Consider the following 23,692-nt stretch of genomic DNA (forward strand, 5'->3'; position numbering starts at 1 on the left):
TGTCATGAATTGTTTTTTTAATTATATAAATTTATATACGTCAGTCTTAATATTTAAAATTAAATTATACTATTTTATGAATATTTTACGACCATTTTTCTATTATTTAATTGTAAAATTGGAAAATTGTGAATTTTGACCATTTTAATTTTTATATTTATCGGAGATTTTGAATGTTTAATAATATATTTAATAAGTATTAAGGTGTTAATAAAAATTATTACGTTATTAAGTATTATGGTCAATGAATAAGCGTTTGACTTGAAAATGAGTATACATGACCTTTTTTTTTTTTAAATAAAAAAATTAATGGTTAAAATTGAGAGATAATTGATTGATGTTAAATTGGTAAATAAAATATTTTAATTCCATCCATAATTATGAAAATTTAATGTCATTAAATAATACGGTGTTGATTTGACACTGGATGGTCTCGACATTTTTATTGCGATATGTTATGTTACTTACTCCTCGTTTTTTAAGAGTAAGGACTATCTTTATAAACCAACACGAGCCATTGTACACATGTTTTAGTTTTTACTTACATGTTTCACTAGCAAAATTATAGGATATCACCGAGTATAGAATTGTTTTAGAGAAAACATGCTTAACCAGGTAGTTCTTACGATTCAGCTACTGGAAAAAAAAAAATGGTGGTAGTGTAACAACAAAAATTCACTACTAATAGATATTGTCGGTTTTGACCCTTTACATATCGACGTTAGTCTCACAGTTTTAAAAACGCGTATACTATGGAGAAAGTCTAGCCTATTCTAGCATCGTCTAATGACTAATTTCCCTTCCACACCCTTCACTTTCATACCAAGTTCGTCTCTCCATCAACTGTGCCAATTTCTTGTCAAACACCTCACATCTTTTCACTCCTCCAACTTTCCCCCCGTTTCCCTATCAATGGCGGAGCGAGGCGGATTTGGACGAGGCTTCGGCGGCAGAGGTCGCGGCGGAGGTGACCGCGGCCGCGGAGGTCGCCGTCGCGCTGGTCGAAGCTAGGGCGCCTCGTAAAAGAAGGTAAGATCCAGTCCTTGGAGCAGATTTATCTCCATTCTCTCCCCATAAAGGAGCACCAGATCATCGATACCCTCATTGGACCTAGCCTCAAGGACGAGGTTATGAAGATAATGCCAGTCCAGAAGCAGACCCGCGCCGGACAGAGAACTCGTTTCAAGGCTTTCGTCGTTGTCGGCGATGGTAATGGCCATGTGGGTTTGGGAGTAAAGTGTAGTAAAGAAGTTGCCACAGCGATTCGCGGTTCCATTATTTTGGCTAAGTTGTCTGTGATCCCTGTGAGAAGAGGGTATTGGGGTAACAAGATTGGTAAGCCTCACACAGTGCCGTGTAAGGTTACTGGAAAGTGTGGATCCGTCACCGTACGGATGGTTCCGGCGCCACGAGGTGCTGGGATTGTGGCAGCTCGAGTTCCCAAGAAGGTCTTGCAGTTCGCTGGTATCGAGGACGTGTTTACATCTTCTAGGGGATCGACTAAAACTCTCGGCAACTTTGTTAAGGTTTGGTCTAACTTAAATGGTTACTCTATTCTCATAACTTAGATTTTGGCTTTGTTCTACTAAAAATACGTTGATTTCGACTTTTGGTGCGCTTCATCATTATGAACACTAACAATTAGATGGCTAAGTTTTGCTATAGTGTGTGCTGTTTTCGACCTTAAAATTTTGCAGCCTAGCTGAAATGTTTCTGTGGGCTTGCATTATTAAGCTACGTTGCATTCTTTGTTACATTTTTGTGTCCTGCGTCAAGATGACTCTGCAATTTTATGTCTGATATATCTCTTTTTTGTGTTGTCGTTGTGTTGTTAGTCATTGATTAAGGTACTATTCAATCCTTAATCAGTTGATGATGGGTTTCTAGATGGGTTGTTTGATTTCAATTTCAGTAGGGGTCGTTTGAAGCTCTTTATGCAGTAATGTTCTCCGATTATCTATATGTTGTATCATTGTTGGTTGCTCATAACAGTGGAATTCCACACTACATAATCATTCTTATAAAAGTGTGGGAACCTCAACCTAGTAGACGTGTTTTAGAAAATTGTGAGGTTGACGGTGATACGTAATAAGCCTAAGTGAACAATATCTACTAGCGGTACGTTTGGGCTGTCATAAATGGCATCAAAGCTAGACACCGAGCGGTGTGCTAGCAAGGACACTGGGCCACTATGGGAGTGGATTGTGAGATCCCACATTGGTTGGAGAGGCATTACTTAGAAGGATGTGGAAACCTCTATTTAACAAACACGTTTTATAATTGTGAGGCTACAGGCGATATGTAACGGACCAAAATGGAGTTGTAGCTATTTTCTTGTTGTTAATGAGAGTTTTGTTGTTTACCAAGTGGTATTTGATTTCATGTGGGTCATATTTCTTCATCTTCATTGGCATTTCAGGCAACCTTTGACTGTCTGCTGAAAACTTGCGGCTTCTTAACACCTGAATTTTGGAGGGAAACACGTTTCACAAAATCCCCATTCCAAGAGTACACAGATCTATTGGCGAAACCTACCGTGAAGGCATTGTTGTTGGAAGAACATGATAATAAGGTTCCTGCTTAAACTTAAATCAATATCTTCTTTCAATTCTGGGAGTATATTACTGGTTTACTTAAATGAGAAAGGCTCCACACTCTTTGTTCCCTGGTTGAGATCTGTTACTTAGAAGGACAATTTTTGGTGTTATGCTTTTTCTTTTTCACAAAATTTGAATTTTCACTGTAATTTATTTATCCTTTTTAGTTTCATGAATTTCATTTTGTTGCCCATATTCTTTTTTGTAATTGATTAGACAAAAAATGAGGATTCCGGCGGCTTTTGCCAGTAAAGGTTCAAGAGTGAAATCAAGGATCAGATCAAGAAGATTCGTAGACGTTCCTACGAAGAAACAATGATGGTACTTGAAATTGATTAATCGATTTCTTTGGATCATTTAGGATCTAGATCTCTTAGGCTTTATGCATTTCTTCCTCCAAAAACTAAATTGAATATCTTCCACCATATTATATAATTATTTGGTAAAAGATTCATATAGATCATTTTTTGTACATTTAATATATTTACTTCAATAATATTTATAGTGGTACTCGAGTATGAGTACTTGTAGCATCCACTTTTATTCCATAATTTTAACGATGTTACAACCTTTGAAAACTCTTATAGTTTACGAAAGATGAGTTAAGCCCCATATTGTGGTTAACTAGTGATGTTAATCTCGGAGCATGAGAATACGTTGAATAGTGATGTTTACTTTGCTGCAAAATCATGGATAGCAATATTTTGGCTTCAATCAAAGTATCATACTTGTCTCATTTGTTAACTGATCTCACTACAACTCTGGAAGAACGTTTAAACATACCTTGCAAAGATCATCATAGATAGGAAGATGAATACCTTCAATTTCTCTACATGAAATGCAGGGGTTGATGATCTTTCGATGTTTGATCTTTCGATGTTTAGCCCATTTAGGTCCATCAAGAGTGACGAATTCGGAAAAACAGCATGTTTTGCGTTGATCATCGATAAGAGAAAAACAATCTTCACTTGTTCAGGCTCTGTTAAGTATAGCGTAGGCCATTTCCCGTTCACGCCTTCTGCAGGCCTCTGATGATAGGTGTTACTAAGAACGACCATGGAGCTCTCTGTGTTAGCCTCGATGGTGAAGAAGGAGCAGAGAGATGTAATTGGGAATGCAATGAATTGATGGAATCAGAGATGGGTAATGGGCTTCACTAGTCTTGGCCGCACCCAATATTTCCCCTCCCTTAACAGAGTGTAAATCATAAACAGCAATTGGACACGTGTAAATCAGCAAGCCGCGAGTGCTCTAGTCTTGGCCGCACCCAATATTTCCCCCTCCCTTAACAACGAAGTCATCCGTTTGATTTTCCGTCTTTATTACCTTCAGAAATCTTGAAGGAGCTTTCCCAAACTCTCTCCAATGGCGGCTCTGGGGCATCTGCCTGAAGAAGTGATGATCGAGATTCTCTCCAGGCTTCCGCTGGAGTCTCTGCTTCGATTCAAGACCGTTCGAAAATCCTGGTATGCTCTAATCAACGACCCTAATTTCGCAACCAAATGTTTCTGCAATTCTCTTCATCAGCAGAAGCACATTCTTCTCAAGCGTTTTGTTACGAAGAACTCTGGCAATCAGCAAAATGTCTTCTCCTTCCTCAAATTTTCCCTTCCCTTCGATGGATCTGTGCTGGTTTACGATCTCGATTTGCCATTCGATGAGGATTTTCGATATTTCGAAATCCGTGGCCATTCTCACGGTTTACTCTGCCTCACTGATCTTCGTAAGGACATTTTCCTTTGCAATCCAGCCACCAGAGAGTTTCAAAAACTACCGCGGTCGATTCTCCTCACTGAACCCCTGGATGAGTTCATCAGGATCACTTCGTTCACGAATGCAGTCGGATTCGGGTACGATTCGAAATCTAGGGATTTTAAAGTGGTTAGGGTTGTGGATTTTGTGGAACTACCTTGCTATTTTCACCCTTCTAGAGTGGAAGTTTATGATTTGAGTAAAGATAAATGGAGAGAAATTCAGACCCCTGATAGATGGAGTGGAATTCAGACCCCTATTTGTGGCAAAGTATTCGGGACGCCTTGCTTTGAGATGTATCACGAAGGAACATATTATTGGTGGGCAAATGCAAAGATAGAAGGAAGGGCAGAAATTATACAGTCATTTGACATGAGCGAGGAGGTTTTCAGGCCAATTCCGATGCCAAAGAGTCTAAAGGGGAAGTGCGAAGCGTATAGAAGTATGGGGGTTTTGAATGGATCGATTGTTCTATTTCATTATCCATGGAATGGGAATGGAAGAGAGTTCGACCTCTGGGGGATGGAGAATGATGAATCTGGTGGGGTTTCATGGTCAAAACTGCTCACAATTGGGCCCCTTTATGGAATTGAGAAGCCATTGGTGTTTGTGGGTTCTCATGAACTCTTGATGGAAGCCAATGGAGGGCAAGTGATTTTGTACAATACTCGAACCCAACAGTTCAGAAAGCTTCCTATAAAAGGGCACGAAAGGTTTCATGCTACTGTTTTTGTTGAAAGTTTGGTATCTGTGAAAGGAGGAAATAACCTGACATATGAATTTTGAATCCATGCTTTTGCTTTTACACATAATCATCTACATTTGAATCCATGCTTTAGGTTTTGCACAGAATCACTACTTCCTTGTACATCTCTAGGGTGATTGATAGTAACTATGGATTTTAGATAAGCAATATCAATTTACACCCTCCTTTCTTTCTTCTTGACCAATTGGAAAGACGGGTAGTCTCATATGCATTATTTTCTTCTTGACTGATTAGAAAGACGGGGAGTCTCATATGCATTATTTTCTTCTTGACTGATTAGAAAGACGGGGAGTCTCATATGCATTATTTTCTTCTTGACTGACTGGAAAGACGTGTAGTCTCATATTTGTTCGCTTCATGACCCTAAAATCATTCGAGATTTAGTAAACTAAGTTAAGATAATTTTCTACATATACCTATGTTTGAGTTTTACCCAGGTTAGATTCTTTTATCTCTATTAAATTAAATTTGGATTAATTGTCTTGATTACGGTTGAATATATATGGATTTTCAATTTAGAGTATGAGATTATTGAAGTAAAATTTGATTTTGAACTCAATGTGGACCCCACTGTTCTTTTTGTCAGAAAATATGGGAAGGACACGTAGTTTTCTTTTTAACCAAAGGTAAGAATATTCCAGTGTTAAAATATAAATATAAACCCAAATCCGTTATTTCCTTTTCACTTATTTTTTGAATTTAATTTTTAATATCATATCTCAAGGATAAATTTAAAATTATTATTTAGAGCTTAATATTTAATAACTAATAAATATAGAGCAGGATGTAAGTTGAAAAATGAAATAATTAGTTGGTGAACAAAATTTAGATTACCATACAAAAATCAAAAGGTATAAAAGTTGCAATTTTAATCATGTGCCACGTGTATATATAAATATGCTAACCAACTAATTCAACCATATTATAATAATGTTTAGCTTTAAAATATATTTCCACTTTTTTACCAGTATTTTAACATTTTACAATTTTTTTTTATGTATAATTTATAGACTCAAATAGAATATTTAAAATATAAATAAATAAATAAATAAATATATATATATATATTCTTCTTCTACCCTCTCTAAGTTTCTAAAAAAAATGTGTCAACCCAACCCATAATAGTTTGATTATGTTAGATTTTTTCGAATGTTGGTTGGGTTGAATTTTTAGAAAACTGAAGAAATTTAGTTTAGTTTGTGAGTGATTGTTAACCCAACCCAATCTTACTTTTAAGAAATTAAGAATATTTAACTTTGATATTTGAATTTTATATGTATTGTGAATTTTTTAATTTTATAAAATTTTAGTTATCAATTTAATATGTATTGTGGATTTTTTAAAAAATAAAGAGTTAAGTTAGGTTGGATAGGAAACTCTATTAAGTTTGTTGGATGAAAATCTCACATTCACTAATTTAGGGAATGATTATGAGTTTGTAATCGAGAAATACTATCCCATTGGAGTGAGGCTTTTTGGGAAAGTTCAAAGCAAAGTCATGAGAGCGTATGCTCAAAGTAGACAATATCATATAATTGTGGAGAGTTGTGTTCGTTTAACATGATATCAGAGTCATGCCCTAAACTTAGCTATGTAAATAGAATTCTCAAATATCGAACAAAGACATGTTGGATGAAAGTCCCACATTGGTTAATTTAGGAAATGATCATGGAATGATTGGGAAGCCCGAAGCCATGAGAGCCATAAAAATAGACAATATCATACCATTGCGGGGAGTCGGGTTCATTTAACTGAAATTAATTTCACCCACCCAATCAACTGAAATTAGGTTCAATTAGGTTAGGAGGATCAAATGGTAAATTTGAATATTAGAAGGACGAAAGTGAAAATAAAAGATTAAGATGGGTGGAGTTGAGTACGAGGGAGTGAGAGTCCCTTCCCACCAAACTTGAACGCAGAGTTGTTAGAATCGAAGCTGAAGAAATCCGCAATATGCTTGTCGGCAACCACTGCTTTCAGAGTACAACGCACAGAGAATTTGAATTTCCATTGCAGACTCTCCTCTGCTCTGCAACAATCACAATCCCACACCAACACGTTCTTCCAAGAAGAAGAAGAAGAAGAAACCCCATTTCGCGGGATCTCCACGGAAGCCATTGGAGACCCTTCTGATAATCCTGGAACGACAGTGTACTGTGTGGCTGTGTTCTTGATTTCTCGGATCCAATGTTGGTTCAGGAGCGTTCAACGCCTGAATCCCCCAAAACCCAGATCAGAACTCTGCCTACTCTCCACTCGTATCGTTTCTCCAAATCTAAAAGCCTTGATTTCTCCACTTGGCTATCTGAAAATCTCTATAAAGTAGTCACGATTTTACTCCTGATTGTCACCGTTGCCGCCCTCTTTTTCCTCCGCAATGTCGGGGATACCGCCGCCCTTCTCTGCTTCCAATCGCAGACGGCGGCCTTGGAGAAGATTCAATTCCCTAAAATCGATTGGAATTCGATCGCGTCGATCCCAGCTAAGTCTTCTCTGTATCCGGAATTTCGCTCCGAGCAATGGATCGTCGTCTCGGTGTCTAATTATCCCAGTGATTCACTACGGAAGCTTGTGAAAATGAAGGGTTGGCAGGTGTTGGCGATCGGAAATTCTCTGACGCCGTCGGATTGGGTTCTTAAAGGTACGATTTATCTCTCCTTAGAAGAACAGTCTAATTTAGGGTTTCGTGTGGTCGAATTTCTTCCGTATGATTCTTTCGTGAGGAAAACTGTTGGGTATCTCTTCGCAATTCAACATGGCGCGAAGAAGATCTTCGATGTGGATGATCGAGGGGAGGTGATTGATGGAGATCTAGGTAAACATTTCGACGTAGAATTGGTGGGAGAGGGAGCGAGGCAGGAGATCATATTACAGTATAGCCATGAAAATCCCAATAGAACTGTTGTTAATCCCTATATTCATTTTGGGCAAAGATCAGTGTGGCCTAGGGGCTTGCCACTGGAAAATGTTGGTGAAATTGCTCATGAAGAATTTTACACTGAAATTTTTGGGGGAAAGCAGTTCATTCAACAGGGAATTTCCAATGGCCTTCCTGATGTTGATTCGGTATTTTACTTCACTAGAAAATCTGGATTGGAAGCTTTTGATATTAGATTCGATGAACGTGCTCCAAAACTGGCATTGCCTCAGGGTATGATGGTTCCTATCAACTCCTTCAATACACTTTATCATACCTCAGCCTTCTGGGCTTTAATGCTTCCTGTTTCCATTAGCACAATGGCTTCTGATATCTTGAGAGGATATTGGGGCCAGAGGCTCTTGTGGGAAATTGGTGGCCATGTTGTAGTGTATCCACCAACCATTCACCGATACGACAAGATTGAAGCATACCCGTTTTCGGAAGAAAGAGATTTACATGTGAACGTGGGTCGTTTGGTCAAGTTTTTGAATTCATGGAGATCGAGTAAACATAGGCTGTTTGAGAAGATTTTGGAGTTGAGCTTTGTAATGGCAGAGGAAGGGTTTTGGACTGAGAAGGATGTGAAGTTTACAGCAGCTTGGCTACAAGATTTAATCGCTGTTGGGTACCAGCAGCCAAGGCTAATGTCCCTGGAGTTGGATCGTCCACGAGCAACTATTGGTGATGGGGATCGGAAGGAGTTTATTCCACAGAAATTACCATCCATACACCTAGGTGTTGAGGAAACTGGGACAGTGACTAATGAGATAGGGAACTTGATAAGATGGAGAAAGTTTTTTGGAAATGTTGTGCTGATCTTGTTTTGTAAGGGCCCTGTTGAACGAACCGCCCTGGAATGGAGGTTGCTATATGGGAGGATATTCAAGACGGTCATAATTCTTTCAGAGACCAAGAATTCAGATCTTGTAGTGGAAGAAGGCAGATTGGACCATGCATACAAGTAAGTCACTTTTTCAAGAACACGATTAACGAGTTTGTGTGAGTTTTTGATGCCTATGTAAATAGTAATTTGGTAGATAGACAAGAATTTGAGTTCTCTTCTCTGTGTATTGTTTTCTGCCTAGAATGTAAATGATTAGGGTTTTACGAAAATGGTAACATGGGACGTTCACCATATCTTAGCTCAGCCTTCCGAGTTCAGAAAGAGGCTTATAGTTTGCGTTCGATTTTGGGATGACCAAAGAATTGCTCTTAGTTCATTGAAAAAGTGGCCGAACGCTTTGTTTTTCTTTTACCTGGTTATGTCATTCGGTATCACGATTGGAACTGTCGAAATCACATGTTCTTCTAACTATGTTGTTAAACATGTCTTTAGGTACCTTCCCAAGGTTTTCGACGCGTATAGTGGCGCAGAAGGGTTTTTATTCCTGCAAGACGATACGATTCTTAACTACTGGAATCTGCTACAGGCGGACAAATCGAAACTGTGGATAACAGACAAGGTACACCATTTCAGCTAGATTCAGCTGAATTATTGTGTTTTAGCCCGTGATTCTTTATTTGCATTTGCTGGTCAATTAGTAGAAAATAAGAAAACTTTAGGAGGAAATATCTTAACACACAAACCAATGTTTTAACTGCTTAAATGCTTGTTGATCCTTGTGGGAATTGGCTGACTAAAAATCTGAAACCTTTTATAAAGCTTCATCCTAGAATCTCATTATGTTAATGAAATCAGGTGCCCAAATCTTGGACTACTATGTCAGCTGAAAGTTCTGATTGGTTTACGAAACAATCAAGCATGGTAAAGAAGATAGTTAGCATGATGCCTGTTCATTTCCAGGTGAGTCATAAGCAGTCTGTAGAGAGTGAGAAGAGCGTCACGATATGCAGTTCCGAGGTCTTTTACGTTCCTCGGCGCTTCGTTGCAGACTTTCTTGACCTTCATGGTTTAGTGGGTGATTTAGAAATCCATCACAAGGTTGCAATCCCCTTGTTCTTTACGGCCATGGATTTGATTCAGAACTTCGATCCGGTATTGAATACAATGAGCTACAGAGAAAAACCAGCAGCTACAAATTCATCAACTATTTACTCTGTTCAGGTGCCTGCTGTTCATCCGTGGAATGTATCAAATGAACAGGATTTCATTAAGTTGGTGAGAATCATGGCAGAAGGTGACCCACTTCTAGCAGAGTTAGTTTGAGGGGTAGAAGTTGATACCATGGGAGTTGGGGGAAACCTTGCATACCAAGCAAACTGTTATACCAAACTGATAAATTTTGTTCTCTTTTTGGTTCAGAGTGAAGGAAAATACATATCATTTGCTACCACTTCCCCACCACTTTTTGTAGAGTTTTGTGTGTTCTTGGAAGCAAGAAATTGTATTCAACTACTTCGTGATAGGTCTGTTCTGTAATGTTTCATTCTTTGTTTCTTCATTTTCATTTTTTTGAACAAAAATGAATAAAATAATTTCCACTTCCTTCGTCCTCCTCCTTTAGCTTTTTTTCCTTTTGAATATGTCAAAAATCTATAGACACAAATACAAAAAATGTAAATTACGAGATCGAAAAAATAATATATATAATAAAAATTCAAGACGCGTTAAATACATAAAAATAATACACAAACAATTGCAGTAAATTCTACGTATCATTTGACATACATTACGAGAAAGTTCATGCCTAAGAATTATTAAGATTGAAAAATAACTAAGATTTAATATCATGAAAAATCATTGAGAAAAGGCTTAGAAATAAGAGGCTTCACCGAGTATAATTTACCTCTAGTTTCTTCTCTCCTTTTTTTTTTCTTTCCCGTAAAAAGGGCTATGCTGTTCCATTGTACAACATGAACACTAGCATAGAGTTTCAATACAGCAATGGAGAAACAAAATATACAATCAATTAAATTAAGATGAAAGCTCCCAAAAAAACAAAAGACGACTACCAAACGTAAAGCAGGGAGCAAAATAGCAAGTTGTTTCCAGCAGGAGTCCAGAAATATGAATAGAAAATTTGAAGGGAAAAAAAAGAATGAACGAATTGAAGATTTTAGACCTTCAAACTTGACTGAAAACAATAAAAAGTGAAGCTCATCTTTTTTCTGTAGTAGCTACTTACAAAATGTACTCCAATTGCCGAGTCATCTCGCTTGTTGATATCGATGCCTCGAGTACCTAATACTTCTGGTTCAACTGAAAGAACATGTGTTACTTTACTTTACACAGGAATGGAATCAACAACCTGCTGCTTTGAGAAAGTTGTCATAAGGACTAGAAGCTGGTAATCTGAACATGTGTGTATGACACTGATATTCAGCCCCGCACGACATCGCAATTGGTCCAGGGGGCGGTTGATGTGGGTTAGCTGTGAAGTGTTCAATAGATGGATTGCTAACCTGCAATTTTAGGAATATGTTAGAAGTTTGTAAATTGTTTGTTTCTTTTACATGGTGAAGAACTTGCACCCACATGTGGAATAGCTATAATTTATATCCATGCAGACAAATTTCACAAACGATCCAATATTAACTATGAGATCCCACATCAGTTGGGGAGGGGAGCGAAGCATTTTATAAGAGTGGAAACATCTTCCTAGCATACACGTTTTAAAAACCTTGAGAGGAAACCTGCAGTTACAAATGATATCAAAGCTAGACACCGAGCGATGTGCCAACAAGGAGGCTGGGCCCCGAAAGGAGGTGGACACGAGGTGGTGTGCCAGTAAGGACATTGGGCCCCAAATGGGGGTGGATTGGGGGGTCCCATATCGATTGGAGAAAGGAATGGGTGCCAGTAAGGACGTTGGGCCCCATAGGGGGGGAGTGGACTGTGAGATCCTGCATCGGTTGGGGAAGAGAGCGAAGTATCTTTATGAGGGTGTGGAAACCTCTCCCTAGCAGATGCGTTTTAAAAACCTTAAGGGGAAGCCCGAAAGGGAAAGCTCGAAAGGGAAAGTCCAAAAAAGACAACATTTGCTAGTGGTGGGCTTGAACTGTTACATTAACACATGGTTAAGTTTCCGTCTAGGGTTAACCTCATTCTCTTGGTTTGGCAGAGATACGTTCATAGCCTTCTCCTGTTTCTGTGGGGAAATCATCAAAGTTGACATCCTCTGTTGTTTTCCAACCAGAAGTAGCTCACAATGATGGGCCATTTCCTTGAAAGACACATCAGCTGTGGTCGAGACGGAGATTCTTCCGACTTGATGTGCCGTTTCAAGTACCTGATTTAGAAGAAATATGAGACAGTAAGCTACTGTTGAAAATTCCCAATTTTGGTAACTTCATCAAATAATGAGAGCTTGAAGTTGCTGACATACTGATTCTAAAAACTGATTCACATTCAAAAGGGGAATCACAATATGCAACTCTTGATTATCTTTAGTTTGGTCTTCGAATGAATCATAAATGTCTTCATCAATGTTAAAAATTGGAGAAAACTGCAGAGAAGAACACAAGTTAAGCAAAACTTATGCTACATATGTTTACTTTCTCTTTAATGAATTCATTAGAGTTCTGAGTAGAACCTGAAAAACTTTATTAGAAGCATCCTCTAACAGATTATTTCCAAGAGGACACATGTCGTCAGGTACGAACTCACCGAGAAGTTGCTTGTTTATGCTCGAGACTTGTGACTGCACCATAGAGGTAAAAATTTGTTACTGTTCAGCAATAAAAAATGAATCAATCCAGAAATGAGTGTTCTAGTGCTTTACGTCTGAAAGTGTATCCAAGCTGTTTACAATCTCAATAACAATGGATTCTCTAGTTTGATCTTCGGTTATCTCTACTTCAGATAGAAATTTTGAGGCCAAATCATCATCTTCCTTAGATCCATATGAACTAGTGATTATCTCAGACTGTAAGGCAACAGCTTGTAACTTGCAGTCTTCCACCAGTTGTAGAAAGGGATCGGCCTAAACAGGTTCAGAAACAATTCATAAGTGAAATTTCTACAGCAGCTTCAGATATAAACATAGACTTAATCTGGAAGGTAATGGTAGGTCTAAGAGGTTAGTTCTTTTAGCAATAAGCAAATGGGCAACATACCATTCTGTCCACATATATAGCCTTCACTTGCTCAACGAGATGAAGCATGTCAAAAGCTTTGGACGAAAAGAGGATCATTGATGTGGCTAGCGTAAATAGGGATCTACGATGCGATGGTGGCAGCGATCCTGCAATTAGAGCATAACTTGTAGCTTCGAGTTTCAAATTAGAGGAAAATCAAGCCTAGCCACTCTTCACTATAATCTTTCAAGTGAACCATTCCCCCCAAGCAAAAGAATTCAATATGATTTAGATGTCAATTCTCACATAATTCTCTTCCTTTCAATGTTTTATTCTGGATAATATCACCCTCTACCGTGTTTTTATTTCTTCCTCACATATATGACATATGCATGAAATGACATCTTGATTTCATGAAGAGATTAGATTGAAGACCAAATTTAAGCTAAAATTGTGAAACTTCACCCCTTGAATTGAGCGAAATGTCCCGCAATGAAAATGCTAACTGAAAACTTCGTGCTAGGACCTCATGACTTGAATTCTGCATAGAAAGAACCATATGATACATTAAGATTAGAGAATAGAGGAAATGAATATTTTGGGAGGTTAATGAAACCAAGTTATATATATACAGAAAAGTTGTTCAAGCCCTTCGTACTATATTTTTCTGGTTCTGGGAGAGTTTAACATAACATCCAAAATCTTAAAGTTCTCGACTAAACTGTACGATGGCCGATTTCAAGCAGCAGTCTAGGAAGTCATCACTGGACTATGTAGAATATCTTATCACAATTGTCAACCTCCACGATCCAGAAAGAGAGAGGGTGGGAGAGACATTTCTAAAAGCACCTAGACACGTGTTTCAAGAAAGCCCCATAACTTTTTTTTCTTATTTCCATGAGTACTCAAGTGCCAACTTGCTCGTACCTCAACTAATCTCACGGGACCTTACTACATTTGGTTACTTGGGATCTCATAAGATATTAAATCATAGGTAGGTCATAGGTGGCTTGAACTTATTCCCTCAAAGTCCTTTACTACTATATACATTAGCCCCCCCCTTTTTCTCACTTTATTATACCCATAGATTAGTGATGCAATAAATAAGGCCCTAATTGTTTGTACATATTATCATAACTTTTCACACATCGCAATAAAAAGTGCTTCATTCTCAGGAAATAAGAATAAAAAGCATTGAGCTTTCTGGGGAATTTTTTTTTTTATGTAAACTGGATACTGAGGTATATTGGACAAATTAAAAGAACCAACCCCAGGTAAAGCAAATTGAATTTGCAAGATATAATGAATTTTGTACTCCGTTGCAAAATAAATTACATGCTTTATGCGGATACATTTAGTCCCTTCATTAGCATACTACCAAGAAAATGAGATTTTCAACTGAAAAAATAACGACAGTTCATCCCAGTAAAAGGAAAAATCAACCCATCTGAAAAGTATCGTAATCAACCTAATAATTCAATTACCTTAGCTCGAGAAAACAGCAAGATCAAGCTGTATGTATGGGCAATTGCTTCATAGCTTACTGGAAAATTAGCGGGAGATATGGATTGTACAAAAATTGATGAGAGCAAAAGCGTAATTTGGCGACTACTGAGTCGGAGAGAAGAAGTTTCCTGAAGTTTGATTAGGATAAAAACAAGAAAAGGAAAAAGTAAGTAAAGTTGGTAATCTAACGCAAATTGAGCTCTCTTCTACTTCCATGTTATGCAATACTCATGTATGCTACATTCCTAATATACTTTGGGAAATTAATATACAATATTAAACAACAGTATTCTAGCAGAACACCCATGCATATGTCAAATCATCGATAAAAGTTGACAAAGTAAACTATAACAATCGCCTACTATTTAATACCTATGATATCACATCTATTTGCAGGGAAAAAGGGAACAAAATGCATATCATATACTAAGCAGTATTTCACAATAAAATACTTAAAAGAAATGAAATAATATTCACATAACATACTGGTTTTTTGCTCAAGCTGTTGATAGCAGTTGCATCAGTTCCCAGAGGTTCAGAACTTCTTACGCTACAGGCCCGATCATAGGACGACTTCAACCTACTTAGCGTACCATTGTTTACAATTTCCTGTTCACCATCAGGAAGAGCGATACCTTTCATATCTGGATGACCATTTTCCAGTGAGGAGACCTTTTCATGCCTCAGCTTCCGGAAAAGGGCAGCTGAAGAAGAAAAAACAGACACGGTTCTTGAGAGTGTCCTAGGAAGGTCAGATGCCGTCATTGACTTACGATCTGAAGAGCATAGACGAGGACAAACAGAAGAAGGCACAAGGACAACTGAAACAATACGATGTGCTGTAACTCGTGTTTCATGATCTGGATGGACCATAGCCAGTAATAACTGATAAAATAAAGCCTCAGGGAATGCCTAAGCCATAAAACACTGAATTTATTAAAATCATAAGGTTAAACTTTGCTGGAGAGAACGAATTAGACTCAAAAGCAGAAAATTGTTTCTTGCCTTATTTTGGTATGATAAATTAGGCAAGGAGGCAACAATTTGAGCAGCACGATAAGCAACAGAAATTGTACTTCTGGCTATGTCTGTAACGGTAGAAAGGCTCTCCAACATCACAGCCATGGCATCAAGAACTGGGCCCGGTTCTCCAACCTGTTTTCCAGTTCTTAGTTAAGCTTTTAAGCTCTAAAAATATGCACAACAATAATGAAAGTTAAAACAGTTAAAATTTTCATAGGCATTATCATCACCTTATATATTAGCTGTACCAGACACTGATCTACTGTCTCACTTAAGCTTTTCTTCCAATTTTTCACATCATCCCCTGTATTTGCATCAAGTGAGCAGTGTATGCTCTTCCTCAAATGTCTCATGCAGTCACTCACAGCACTAATTATTGCGACTGAAGGTTCAACCTTTGCCTCTTGGGCAAGGGTTGTTGTCACATAAACAATGTCCATCTGCATGTTAGGTAGCTTTTGGACATTTTTATGGTCCAGATGTTTAATCAACATAGAAAGCAAAACATGGGTACTTAGACCTGTCAAAAAAAAAAAAACGATCGATCAACCAGAAATTTACAAGGAAACATGAGGTACAGGCGTTGAAATAATAAAGACAGAAAGAGTACAAACAGGGGTAGGACTGAAAGAACGCACCAGATTGTTCCATTATGGACTGCAAATCTTTTAGAACTGGAGCTGCAATACCGTGTTCAGTAGACCATAAATTTCCATTATCAAAGTAACGAAACAAAGATTCTAAAATACGCCTCATGGTTGTAGCTTCTTTGGCAAGTTTGGCCATGTTGTGTAGGCAAACCCTAGACCAAAAGCAAGGGTTTTGGACATCCTCCCTATCAAAAAAAGATTGTTAATGTATAATGCAACATTTTATCTCAACAAGATTATAACCTGGGGACTTGATCAGAGTCATATGATTACCCTCTCAGTATCATTTCACCTCTTTCAGTCACGATTTCCCTCCAAGATGGTGTGCTCATCAGGACAACTGATGATGAAGCGATATGACCCTCATCCTGTTGCACTTCTTGGACCCACCGATTATTTGAGTTGTCAGTATTTTGTCCAGAAACCCCATAGTTTTCCAGGACCACTGAAACAATCTGTAAAGACAGGACAAACCAAGCTAGGCTTCAAATTTCATATAATGATAATACTAGTCATTAGAAATAATGTTTGTTTTTCCATAAAAGGAACAAGTTTTGGGGAGGACATGGGAGATACGAACCTAGTATTGATTGCTTGAATCAATAACTAAAAAATAGGAACATGGATAATAGAATAAAGAAGCTATAACAACACTATAATATACTTGGGATAACAAAATCAAGATCAGTCAAGAATTTCTGAATCAACTTACATTATCAAATTCGGCAGAGATATGAGAGTATTCACCCATAAACCATACCTAGAAGAAAACATAAACCAAATGAGTTTTGACAAGCTATTTGAAAGATACATTGTACAGAAGAAGGAATATACTTTGAGAATGAAAGTTTTATGCATGAATCAACTTGTACTCTCTTTGCAAGTTCATGAGTACTAGGTACCTTATTATTGTTGTTATTTTGTCATCATCATAAGAAACCATAATAGAATCACTAAGAAGAATGAAAGAAAGTATAAGTGTTTAGTATGCCAAGGGAAACAACAGAGAAAAGAAGTACAGTTGAAAAGGGACAGGGATATTATCTTCTCTTCTTTTCGATGTACCATTAATTCCCTTTGACTAGCTTAACATAAATGTAAATAGTAGAAATAGAAAGGAATACCATTGAGGAAAGTCCTTGCAAGCCAGCTGAACGCAGGATTTCAGCCCCTTCATCAACTCCAACATCTTGAGCTAATTGACACAGTTTTGGAATAAAGGCTTCTAAGTTAAACATGTAAGTCCCATCACTCTGGACCATCAGAAGTTCAATATTAAATCAATAAAATATATATTGAAAACCTCCGTACTACTGTACTGAATATAAGGATTAAAGCTATATTATTAACTTACCTGACTATTCACAAAACTAAATAGAGTCTGGCATCCTATCACTTGCATTTCCCTCTGCCGTGTTTGGTCCATTAGAGTTTGCATAATGCTTATTAAGCTACTTGCAAAAAGAGGCCTACAAGTAGTTCGGAATCCTCATGAGCCAATTAGTAATGTTTTAGAACAGACACTAAGTTTCACGTCGTCTTATGGATGGGTGGCAGAAAAGTTTTAATAAAAGACATAGAATGCTACCTAGATTCTAATGGACAGCAGAAATCCTTTAAATACAAAATCAAATAGATCCATTCTTAATAGATTTCAGAACAAATTTATTAAAGATGCTAAATTTTCAACCTCATTTCCTTACTGCCTAGGTGCTCACAATCCCAATATCTAACTAAAAATATTTACTTGGACACGTTCCAAGCATTAGAAAACATTGTTAAATCCATTGAGCTGTAAGAGAATAAAAAATATATTTATTGACATAAAAGTCGTCGAAGATTTTTCGGAAGGTCAAACTAAAGCGTTCTCCCTTAGATATGACAGAGTAGATATTAGATGCAGATAGACAGAAAACAAATCAAGAAAACAAAAGATGGTTTTACTCACATTTGCTCCTTACATGAAGCCACAAGTTTTTTGTAGATGGACATGACAATTTTAACGGCTAGAAAATTCTCATTCCTCAATTCTTTGTAACACCTTTGCTCAAGGGAAGTTGTGATCTGTTCATGAAATTTGGAAATTAAAAATTAGTACAAAAACTATAATCAAGCATTGAGCATGCTAATTAGTCATTGATAATTATTGGGGTAAAAAACATTATCGGAAGAGAAAAAAGTATGAAACTTGATTTACATAACTCTTCCAAAGACGGGAACGACAATACAAATGATAAAATGCAATTTGAACTCCGCAAAGACACGAATACATGCACCACAATAACCAGAAACTTCCTGAGATGATCGGTTTATCTAGAGCAGAAACTACATCCTATGAATTTAGTTTGAAAAAAATTAGCATAATCCTTTGTTAATTTGGTAATATGGTCAAAGAAGAAAATATATATCTTTTATAAGTGACAATTTCATTCAATTTCATTCCTAATTGATTGACATTTACAAAAGGAATGTAATATCCATGGTGTTTACAAAAGACCTTCCCAATTTGTAATGAGGGAGGTATAACTATAGGAAGTAAAAATATTAGACAGTTTACACCAAGATATAGCTTGGTGGATAACATTGTCGAAAAGTTTTGTCTAAATTGTGTCTTTTCTGCGAATACTTTCTGCTTTCTTTCTTTCCACAGATTCCAAAAGAAAGTCATGATGAGGTTTTTCCATAATAGGCCTTTTGCATTCTTGAAAGTGTAGAAAGTTAAGGTCGTGTCCAATAGATCCTTTACCTCCCTAGGAAATGTGAGATGCTTTCCGAATATATTGAGAATTGTTGTCCAAAAATTCTGAGCTTATGTGCATTGCATAAATAAGTGGTTTTGTGATTTGTTTTCTTTCTTGTATAATGGACACCAATTTGGAGAAAGAGTGATGTAAGGCATTCTTTTTTGAAAATTTTCACTTGTGTAATGGCTTTATGCACTGTTTTCCAAAGGAAGAACTTCACCTTTTTAGGGTGATGCCCTTTCCATACTGTCTTTGCTAGCGTGAGATTTATTGCTTCTACTTTTTCCTCCATGTCCATCATCAAGGATTTTGTAGAGAAGACCTCGTCAGCATTGGGGAGCCAAGTCAGTGAATCTGTTTCGTTTGACAATACCACAAGAGCAAGGTCAAGACTTAATGTGGCCCATTCTGTTGCTTCGTTATCCTTTAAATTCCTACCATGCTTCAGGTCCCAGAATCTGTTGACAATATTCCACGTTTCTTTGATCGTGGCTTTTTTGCTATAAGAGAGCCTGTAAAAAAGTGGATATCGCAAGACTAACATGGTGTTTTCAATCCACGGGTCGGTCCAAAATGATTTGCTTCCTCCATCACCCACTCTATGACAAGTTCGGTTGTAGAAGATGGAGGGGGTTGATTTTTGTTTGATGTGGGAGTATATTTCGCCTTTATAAGATTACTCCACAAGGCCTTTTCTTCGTGATGATATCTCCACATCCATTTGGCAAGGAGAGATTTGTTCTTCTTTATTAAGAAAAGACTGAGTTCTCCTTTTTCTGTTGGGAGATTTATAATATTCCATCAAACAAGGTGAAAGTCATCTTTTCACAAGTAGTTTCTAAATAATCTTTCTATATCCGCAGCCACTTATTGTAACATTTCAAATAGAGATGTGTAGTAAGTGGGGAGGTTGGATAATGTGGCTTGTATTAGGGCAAGTCTTCTGCCTTTTGAAGTATAACATGATGACCTTTGAAGTATAACATGATGACCATGTTGACAGCTTTCTTTCTATTTATTCAATAAGTCTTCCATAAGGAAAAAGATTTGTGGTTTCTTTTTAGAGGTAGTCATAGGTACATATTTGGCCATCCTCCCTTTTTACAACCATATATGCTAGCAAATTCTTCACTAATCTCTATTCTAATTTTGATGTCCATGATCTCTGTTTTTTCGGAGAATGATATTTTGTCTAGAGAATCCTTCGAAGGTTTTTACCGTCTCAATCATGTTTTGTATAAAATGGGCATCTGTCAAGTCAGAAAAGAGGATTGTGTCGTCCGCGAAAGAAGAAAATGTGAAACTTGATTAAAGATATCTTCCAATTGAAGACAAGAATACAAAAGATAAGGCACAACTTGACCTTTGGAAAGGATACATGAACGTATACAGAGAAAAAGCTACTCCAACATGATCAGTTTACCTGATGTAGAAACTACATCCTGTGGACTTAGTTTACAAAAAAAATCATTCTTCTTAATTAGATTAATAATATGATGGATAATGTCTTGTTCATGTTCAGCATCTCATTTGGTAGCACAGACCTCAAAAGCCACCAAAACTTTTCTCCAAGTTGAAACTCACGGTTTCTATTCTGGATGGTAGTACTCAAACTCATGAAAGAGACGATAACAAATTTTCAAATTGGGTTGAGAGACAGAGTAACCAAAATTAAAGGAATTTTCTTCCTGTTCCTTATCTTCTTTATTTTGTGGTCATTCTTTGCCGAATATTTCCATTAATCAAAGGGCTTTTTCTACAATGTCCTTGTATTGAGAGAGATGTTGGTACCATCGTAGGTTTTTTGAGTTTATTTCTTGTATTAGGAAATATTATCTTACTCTGAAGGCTTGAACTTTTTAAATCTTCACTATTTTAATGAAACTTTCAATTTTTATTAAAGAAAATAAACTAAAAGGCTGAAACTCACGCTTTCCCACTAATCCTTGATAGAATAATAACATTTTATTGAAAGAACTTTTGCAGCATCATAGTTTCTTCTTCACCACTGCAGTCTTTCCTTTACTTTCCCAGGCATATATTCCTACGGAAATCTAATATAATTTTCAAGAGAAGCCAAAGGAAAGAAAATATTTACTGCTTGTTCTCAGAAAGGTTACTGACATGCAAAGGTATACAGTAAATAAAATAAGAATCTCTGAATGAATTATGTTTCCAGAAAGTAACTTTCCAGCTTATCTCTTACTTCAAGATACTATAAAAATGAACATGTAACATCCTTGTAGAGTTGAGCTGGAAAACTATCCAACCTGGGTTCCCAATAGAGTTCCTCCAGGGATCAGAAATACCAATCAATCATCATTGATGCGACTGTCGAGGCTCTGAGCCCCATGAAACTTTCTAAATCAATAAAAATCATGACAGCTGAATGAAAGCCAAAATAAAATCAAACATAAAGAAGCTTCTGGAAGACTGGTCATCAGAGACAATTGGGCAAATCCTAACTAAAGCACAGTAGGCATTTACTAATACTCATCGAGCGATTCTTATTTAAAGCAAATGAAAATAATTAGGAAGTATGTAAGGCAAATAAACAAAAAGATGAGGACAAAAAAAATTATGTCGGAATTAGGATGTTGGAGAGCAGTTATACAAATATACTTTGGGAACAATGCCATCCAGCTCAATGTCATCGACCTTGCAGACGATGTATAATTATGTGAACCAGCCACAACAAAAGTGAACAGACTCTTGTGAAAAATAAAACTGTGAGATCGCATAGCAGACCACGGTGTTAAGAGTTTAATACATTTTACCTTCGGAATTCGAAGAGGATTTTTAGCCGCATATTCACATAATTTCCCTATCTTCCGCTCATTCGGTCCTTCTTCCTAACATAATATAGGGATTGTCCTCAATCAATTATGAATAAATACAAAAAGAGTGATGGACAATTCAATGAGAAGTACGTTGTTGAGAAATGAGGGTTCGTGATAGGAAGACCCAACAAATGAAAATAAATAACAATATTGATAATTTTTAATAAAAAATAAAACAGCATATTCGACCCGACCACTGAATTGAGTTGGGTCTTTTTAATTTTCACCTTACAAAAGTGCATAGTCAAAGCAATTGGCTCCCAAAAGGAGGAGTAAGGAGAGATTAATTAGTGAAAACTCCACTCCTATCAATCTTTCACTAGTGAATATCAGGAATGCCAATAAGCCCTTTAGAGTTCAAAATAAACACGAAGGATTTCTCTCTTTCAATTCCCTGTCATATAACAGCGAGATTGCCGATCCCAGACCATAACAGTGACTGGATAGGTCCGAGAGAAAGGACTGAGTGATCCTTTGAACAGCCTCCCCAACTCCAATCATCCAACCAAAAGAAAGAGCTATTCCCATCCCTAATCTTGATGAAAGAACCTTACAAGTATCGCGCTGTAGCTTGAGAATGCTAAACCAAATCCTAGAGAGTAAACAAATTACTTTTCAAGGAAAGTCAGTCAAAAAACTTCCAGAAACCCTCCACAAGAAGATAGAACGTTGCATCAATATCAATTATCTTGTTTTCTTAGACCAAATTGTACTTCAAAATTTGAATATAAAATTCACCATGATTTGTCGTCACCAAAAACCCCCCCAAACCCCATTAGTGGAACACGAAAAAACATCAGTCATAACAAAGCAAAATAATGCTGGGTCAATAGTAAAGTGCTAAAAACATAAAAAATACTAACCAGATTACGAGGGAATATCTCTGCAATAATCTTCTTGTACCTCTTCACAGGCTGCCTAGACCTTGCCCTCAATGCAGGACAGAAGAAACAAAGACTACCACATGCAGGCAATACTTGCCGAGAAATCATACCCGAAATAGCGCTCATATTCAAAATCTTACAATCACACGGACACAAAAATCCGGCAAACCCTCACGAGATAGCCCTTTCTTTCCCTTCTGAACAGATAAAAAATCGAATTCCAATGTCGAGAAGGGAAAGAAAAGCTAGAGCTCAAATATGCACTACTTCAAAGCCAAATTAACCAGCCTGCAAATTGAAAGATTCCAGTCACCATGTCACAAGTCAAACGCGGCAACGAAACACCAAAACCCCACCAGTTCAGATCGATAAAACCACGTCGCCAAATGAATAGCTAACAATATTATTACGATCAGAATTCCGATAAAAAGTACCTACGATCATTGTCTGAAAGAAGCGCGCAGAGGCAAGGCCGAAATTCTTCTAAAACTATTAAGAAATTAAAACGTATCCGGAATTCCAGCGTCTAATTTCACCGCTAAAATCCCAGTCTCCCTCGATTCCCTCTCCAAAAATGACGAAACTATCCGTTTCCAGGCTGCCAATTATGACTGAAAACCCAAAAAGAATCCCAAACTTCTTTAACGGCATGGTTGTCTGTGGGTCCATAATACATGGATGGCTGATCCTGAACCCATCGCCATCGTTGGATCGTGTGAGAGCTTTGTTGGCAGTTTAAACCCATTTAAAACTATTGTTTTCGGCTGAATAGACATACGGACGTGCCCTGCCGTCTTCTAAACCCAAATGTGAGACCAACCCACATTAACATTTTTTTTAATATATATATATATATATTTTTAAAAATACTTTTAAAATTTTAAAATATTAAAAAATGTCCTAAGTGAAACTTTTAGTACTATATTTAAAATATGCTCGTGAACTATAAAAAGTAGTATTAATATTTTTATTTTTTTTAAATAAAAGTTTTTGTCGTTACAAAATGGATAAAAATTATTTATTAATGGATTAT

General features: G+C 37.1%; 3 protein-coding genes and 1 pseudogene across 3 annotated transcripts; 3 read left to right on the forward strand and 1 right to left on the reverse strand.

The window, feature by feature from the left end:
* Positions 1-799: 799 nt before the first annotated feature.
* LOC111481911 lies at positions 800-2,951 on the forward strand (annotated as a pseudogene).
* A 975-nt stretch (positions 2,952-3,926) lies between these two features.
* On the forward strand, positions 3,927-5,326 carry LOC111481910 (F-box/kelch-repeat protein At3g23880-like). Its single transcript, XM_023127517.1, has one exon. It carries the CDS (start codon positions 3,963-3,965, stop codon positions 5,133-5,135), a length of 1,173 nt encoding a protein of 390 aa, XP_022983285.1. The 5' UTR covers positions 3,927-3,962; the 3' UTR covers positions 5,136-5,326.
* Positions 5,327-6,978: 1,652 nt separating this feature from the next.
* On the forward strand, positions 6,979-10,484 carry LOC111482251 (probable glycosyltransferase STELLO2). The gene is made up of 3 exons (XM_023127954.1): positions 6,979-8,996; positions 9,372-9,498; positions 9,735-10,484. The coding sequence occupies exons 1-3, from the start codon at positions 7,303-7,305 to the stop codon at positions 10,200-10,202; spliced, it is 2,289 nt and encodes a 762-aa protein (XP_022983722.1). The 5' UTR covers positions 6,979-7,302; the 3' UTR covers positions 10,203-10,484.
* Positions 10,485-10,751: 267 nt separating this feature from the next.
* LOC111482240 lies at positions 10,752-23,394 on the reverse strand. Its single transcript, XM_023127932.1, has 19 exons — positions 22,639-23,394; positions 21,713-21,787; positions 18,140-18,255; positions 17,546-17,660; positions 17,316-17,444; positions 16,904-16,951; positions 16,465-16,646; positions 16,180-16,376; positions 15,772-16,061; positions 15,524-15,673; positions 15,005-15,430; positions 14,497-14,646; positions 13,478-13,553; positions 13,052-13,179; positions 12,718-12,918; positions 12,529-12,636; positions 12,322-12,441; positions 12,037-12,225; positions 10,752-11,398 (listed from the first exon to the last, which is right to left on the reverse strand). Exons 1-19 carry the CDS (start codon positions 22,783-22,785, stop codon positions 11,237-11,239), a joined length of 3,009 nt encoding a protein of 1,002 aa, XP_022983700.1. The 5' UTR covers positions 22,786-23,394; the 3' UTR covers positions 10,752-11,236.
* Between the last annotated feature and the right edge of the window lie 298 nt (positions 23,395-23,692).

The sequence above is a fragment of the Cucurbita maxima genome, unplaced genomic scaffold (assembly GCF_002738345.1).
Source record: "Cucurbita maxima cultivar Rimu unplaced genomic scaffold, Cmax_1.0 Cma_Scf00007, whole genome shotgun sequence".
NCBI classification, from domain to species: Eukaryota; Viridiplantae; Streptophyta; class Magnoliopsida; order Cucurbitales; family Cucurbitaceae; genus Cucurbita; species Cucurbita maxima.

Bases quoted from the DNA above. Each gene is read 5' to 3' on its own strand.
- LOC111482251 (XM_023127954.1), top strand. From the start codon at position 7,303: ATGTTGGTTCAGGAGCGTTCAACGCCTGAATCCCCCAAAACCCAGATC. The intron at 8,997-9,371 runs GTAAGTCACTTT...ACATGTCTTTAG, and splicing joins AGATTGGACCATGCATACAA to GTACCTTCCCAAGGTTTTCG. The intron at 9,499-9,734 runs GTACACCATTTC...TAATGAAATCAG, and splicing joins AACTGTGGATAACAGACAAG to GTGCCCAAATCTTGGACTAC.
- LOC111481910 (XM_023127517.1), top strand. From the start codon at position 3,963: ATGGCGGCTCTGGGGCATCTGCCTGAAGAAGTGATGATCGAGATTCTC.
- LOC111482240 (XM_023127932.1), bottom strand. From the start codon at position 22,785: ATGAGCGCTATTTCGGGTATGATTTCTCGGCAAGTATTGCCTGCATGT. The intron at 12,226-12,321 runs GTATGTCAGCAA...CTTCTAAATCAG, and splicing joins TGAATCAGTTTTTAGAATCA to GTACTTGAAACGGCACATCA. The intron at 11,399-12,036 runs GTTAACCCTAGA...CTAAAATTGCAG, and splicing joins TGCCAAACCAAGAGAATGAG to GTTAGCAATCCATCTATTGA.